General features: G+C 39.4%; 1 protein-coding gene across 1 annotated transcript; it reads left to right on the forward strand.

Annotated features, from left to right (window-relative positions):
- Positions 1-3,573: 3,573 nt before the first annotated feature.
- On the forward strand, positions 3,574-4,284 carry LOC137996049 (uncharacterized). Its single transcript, XM_068841488.1, has one exon. It carries the CDS (start codon positions 3,574-3,576, stop codon positions 4,282-4,284), a length of 711 nt encoding a protein of 236 aa, XP_068697589.1.
- The last annotated feature ends 1,469 nt before the right edge of the window (positions 4,285-5,753 follow it).

Here is a 5,753-nt window from a genome sequence, read left to right on the forward strand (position 1 = left end):
CCGGCGCCACTTGCGTTCAATATTTCTTCTCTTCCTTTTTTCAATTGCAATCTCGTCGTTGTACCATGGTGCATTAGTGTGAATAGTAATTAATCCGGATTTAATTGGTGTCATCTGGTTAAAGGTATCTCCAAGAACTTTCTCATATCTAAATACGGCAGAGCTCAGACACAGATTATCATCCAATAAACATCCCTTGTTAACAGCATCAGTGAAGTTTTCGGCATCCAGGTTGTTGAGTGCCGGGGAGACAACAGTTTTACGTATGCTAGGGGGTTTTCTAAGTGTCAGATAGATTAAAACGTAACTACTTCATGATCAGAGATTGCTTGCTCAGCGATGCGAAAGTTAGACACCATCCGACCAGATCACAGATGGTCGTGGGTTCGAATCCCATCTGGGGCTCAGATCTTTCCGAATTCCCGGTGGGTAAAATTGTAAAACCTTTCATTTTGATATGTGTAAAGCATTCTCATATTCTCTTACAAAGAGGTTCAAGCAAATGCGAAACTATTATTTTAAAATAACAGCAGCAGAGAACAAAATAATTATTATACTCACTGGAGAAGCTTTTGCCAGGCTTGCCAGTTCAACAGGATGACGATTAAGAGTTGAATAAAATAAATGGACAGGCTTGTGTGGAGAACATTTCTCACTTTAACAGCTCAGTAAACAGAAACATAACAAAAGTAATAGTAACCATTGAAGCACACATAAATCTGACATATTATTTCGGATGCACAACTGCCCAACTTCATTGGTGTGATTTTTTAAAAATATAATCTATCCTTGAGGGAATTTTAAGTTTCGGCATGAGATATTCTGAAATGACTGCCATTATATCATTACTGTACAGAACAGATGCAGCGAGATGCATAATGAAACGACAGTGTTCCGGGAAACAGCAAGTGATTTTCTGAAATACTAAATTTAAAAGCAATACCATATTTGTATTCATAATGTGATTCTTTTTATTCTCGTAAATAAACTGTAAGTAAACAGTATTTATATTATGGTCACTTTCTTTCAACTGATTTTTTTTTTTTTAACTTTATAATACTAATTATTATATACACCAAATTTGAAAGCCAAATGCAGTTTCTTTCCTAAAGCACGCTATTGGGAAAAAAAATTAACCCTTTGACTGCCAAAAGCGCCAATTGACACCTATAGATTTTACTCTTTCTAACGCCAGACGGTTTTACTCGTCAATGGGGAAGCCCTCGGAGTTAAAAGGTCAAAAGAAGCCCGCAGAGTACAAACCCAACTTACAGAGGTATTTCTCAGGCACGATGCAACAATCCGATCCAAAGAAAACAACCACCCACCAAAAGCAAAGAGACTACTTTAAACAGAGCCTGTCAGGAAAAAGATTAAAGATAATAAAAAAACACACACAAAGAAGCAAAGAAAGTGGTACACCGACGAGAAATCTGAGGAGAAATCAAGAAGACAGCGACCACCTCTTACTCAAAAGGATTGATATGAACAACGGCCGAGTCACACGACAAAAATATATATGTAATTTACACGTCTATGTTCATTGAATAAAACCTCCTCTTCTGGAGGCTATTCGTTGCTTAGTGCAGATAGAAAACGTAATTAATTTATGATGACTTGCTGGTCCCGGAGAGGAAAGATGGCGGTCTAGCCACATAATTAATTCACCACGAAAAATCCAACAATAACTGGCAATTTAACTCGCAAAGCACCATCACAGTTTATTAAAACAGACAAAGAAGGTCGCACACTTTCAGTATAATTAGTGAGCAATAGCGTGATTATCGTAAGGTTTTGTCTTTCTTGACTCTACTTGACCTCTGGTGGTGTTGATTCGATGGCGTTCCACTCAAGCGACCCGAACTTTCAGCCGTTGCTACGTGACGTCACACTGGCATGACGAGTGGGTCAAGAAACGTCCCTGGAAAACAATAGATCTTAAATAGGTCGCAATTTTAATTTGACAGTTACCTCCTCAGGGTGCGAAATATTGGCGTTGTAAGTTTTTTCCATCCGATTGGACAGTACCTGATAGATCTCTTGAATATGAACTTTTCGTGAGGACAAACTAAATTGTCTCTAATATCGGGGTGTCCGTGTTAAGCGGATGTCCGTAGAGCGGTGCGCACTGTATTGTTTAAAGCAATGAAAACAAAAAAAAAGTAGAGGAGGAAAGACACTGAAATGTACTGTAAACTCGCTTACAGGAAACTGTGATGGAACAAGTGGAAGAAAAGGAAGAGATGGTTGTGGCATTTTCCTGGAGAACTCATGACCTCCCTGCTTCTCTCGCCACTTTGACAGAAGAACGACCACTCACGAGTGGCGATATGAAATCCCACGGATACACTTGGAGGGCAGTAGTCACTACAAACATGGATGTGTTTTTACAGCTGGTTTCCGCCGCATTTCCCGTTTCCTTAGAGATAAGGTGAGAGTAGGGTGCGAAATATTGGCGTTGTAAGTTTTTTACATCCGATTGGACAGTACCTGATAGATCTCTTGGGCCCCCCAAAAATTTAGAAAGGAGTTTGGTAAATAAATGAAAATTGTCGATGTGGGGTTTTATTGTAAAAATGAGCTTATACCAATAATAATAAGTGAAAATCCACTTTAAATGATGACGCGAGTGCAATAGCACGGCTCTTACTGACACGAAATAAACAGGTTAATATGCGATATAACAAATAGAAGACTAATGGCAATTCAAAACCTTTCTCTTTTCCTTTTCATAGCATGGTGATTTCGCCAGGAAAGGAAAACGAAACCGTGAAAAAGCTACCACCCACAAGAATGAGAGAGGGAATGATGTGGGTATGTAACCTTTCACAATTAATTCGTTGGGCTGATGTGGCGGGGAAAATTGAAATAAAGTTTATAATCGTTTTCGTATATTTATAAGTTATGTAATATAGATCTTATTTTAGTTTGTGTATAGAATAATGCGTGTATTTTCCGGACGATAACGTAGTACGGAATATTGTCTGAACGAACGATTCGCCTACAATCTCCGACACAATCCTACACTTTGCATTTCTGAAAAGTTTTTACTTTGATCCACTTTCCCCTGATAAATGAGTCTGTTTTCTGCGCAGCATTGAATGCGGGAGAGGGTGTAGGTAATGTGGCAGTTTATAAACACGGCCTAAAAAATGGCTCACCGAGTTGTGTCGCAGATTGTAGCGTATTGTGAGTAATTTAAAATTTTTCCTTTCATCCTGCATTTTTTGGATAGACCAAATATATACAGTCAAGAGCAATTGGTGGAGCACAGCGTTGTTAATTGATGGTATCGTTTTTAGCCGTAAATAATGTTGTTTTTAGGGGCGCTATCCATCACTACAGATGTCAATTTTTTATAAAAAGGAACAGCAAGACTTAGGGTGCGTTCGATTGACCCTATTCCGGAATAGGAATAACCGGAATAACATCTTCGATCTGTTCGATTGACCCGTATTCCAATTCCGGAATAAGGGGATTATATTCCAAACATTCTGCTCCCACGGGCAGAATGTTTGGAATAATCCAGAATAATGACGTCACACTCGAGGCTGTTTTCGTGCAGCGAAAAAAATGGCGGACGCGAAGGACGAAAGTTTCAGCACTTCTGAGGAGGATGTCGAAGCCCTGAAGAAAAAAGGATACTGTTGGACCAGAGACGAGACACTTCTTTTGATATCCTTGTATCAACAAAACCAAGAGTTGTTCAAAAACGTCAATTACAAGAAAAAACAAGTTTGGGAATTAATTGCTTCCCGAATGAAGAGTTCATATGGTTGTAATGCCAGAGCCGACCAATGCGAAGGGAAATGGAAAGCCTTAACTCTATCATTTCGAAAATGCGAAGACCACAACAACCAGACAGGTAGCAACAGGAAAGAATGCCCTTTCTACCATGAGCTGTCTGAGGTCTATGGATGCAGACCCAATGTAAGACCGTTTGCAACTGCAAGTAGCTCAGGGCTTGGAGACTCCACTCGGCCTCCAAGTAACCCATCGAAGAACTCAGACATGGACAAGGAAAATCATGCGAAAGAACCCGAGTTGTCAACGGGCCGAACAGCAAAGCGCTTGCCTGAGAATTCGGATGAGACAAGCCCTAACAAGAAGACCAAACGTTCACGTGGACCACGCCAAAACGATTGTCTTGAATGGCTAAAGGATTTTACAGAGAAGAGAGAACGGGAGAACGAAGAGCGAAGTGAAAAACTGCAACAACAGAATCGAGAGAAAATGCATTTGCTGTCTGGTCTCTTGGACGTTCTTAAAGACTTGAAAAAGTGAGAAGTGTTCATTGCAAATATTTGACTGCCATCGTTGAGTTGAATCTGCAGTTGGTTATAAGAAAAATAGTGTTTTGAATATACAGTAATTCATTTCCAAGAAAAATTTCAATTTATTAAGCGAGCGAACAATGTACGTATGAAGATTTGTGCATCTCAAAGAGCACAAGTATTTATAACTTCAGTTTATTGAAAAATATTATACATTGAAATAATTTAAATATTTAGTGCTTTCAGAACAACTAGTTTCATGTGGGTTTTTACAGTTGCCCATGTAATTGAGAGAATTAAAACGTTGTCTAACCAGGTTGATTTTTTACTTGACTCTTGTAAAGTATGTTTAGTGTGCTTCATTCTTAGAAGCATGCAGTATTAGTAAGAGTGTAGCTCTTGGAATACTTTTAGGCTAACTGCTGGCAGCCCTTCAATTTTGTCTTCTGTTTTGTGACAAAAGAAAACATCCACCCCAGTCTCAGCTTATGCCATGACAGGTCCCAAAAATGATCACAGGGAAAATCACCTTAGTTCATGTGGACGAGTGCTTGTTTTGAATGGCTTCAAACTTTGGGAGCAATCAGAGACCTGAAGTTGGTAGGGTTACCCTCTGATTAGGCATAAGAAAAGTCATCCAATGTCAGCAGAAACCCATAAGGGTTGAAACGTGTAACGCACGTTCACAGCTTCCGAATATTCAGTGTGAACTGATTGGGTGAATGTTTCAGTGCTAAGTACCATATTTGGAAACCCCTAACTCTTGTTGTTCCAAATATGGTACTTAGCAAATTGAATATTCAGAAGGCTAGCTTGTTTCCCAGCACACAAGGGGCTGTTATACGTTTCAACCCTCCTGGGTTTCTGATGTCAGTCAATCCCATCCTTGGGAACGGGCATTTAACAAACCATATTTTATTGGCATTGATTATTATCATAGTTGTACGCAATAATTATTTGCTATTGGTCATTGTGTGCCATCTGCAGCTGGCAACTTTGATTACAGCTTACTACCAGCATTAACTCCCTCAAGGTGTGTCTTGCAGGGGGGAAATGGCTCATCTACAGAAGCTGTATAACTAGAATGCAATGTACTGTAGTCCCTGGCAATTTGAGACCTACATATATGTTCACCTGCTTTCTTTGTAGGAAAGGGATAATCAGTCCTCTCTCAGAATGCTGATATCATGCCTTGATCATGGATGACTGTGACTCTGGTGGCATTTCAGTCCTAACTTAATCTCCTGCTTTTTAGAGTTCATCTTATTTTTTCTACTAAAAATGTTGTTTATTTTAGGGCTGTCAGGGCAAATGCACTCTTTAAGTCTTCCTTTCTTGTGAAAATCAGGGGAAAGTTAGGTAATTTTTATTGAAGATTCCTATAGTTTTAATTAGGACTGATTTCGTTCTATAGGATGAACTTCTCCTGTGTTAGTGAAAAGGTGGCAAAGTTGATATGCTTGATTGGCGATAACCCAG

Source organism: Montipora foliosa, chromosome 3 (genome assembly GCF_036669935.1).
Source record: "Montipora foliosa isolate CH-2021 chromosome 3, ASM3666993v2, whole genome shotgun sequence".
In the NCBI taxonomy this organism is placed as follows: Eukaryota; Metazoa; Cnidaria; class Anthozoa; order Scleractinia; family Acroporidae; genus Montipora; species Montipora foliosa.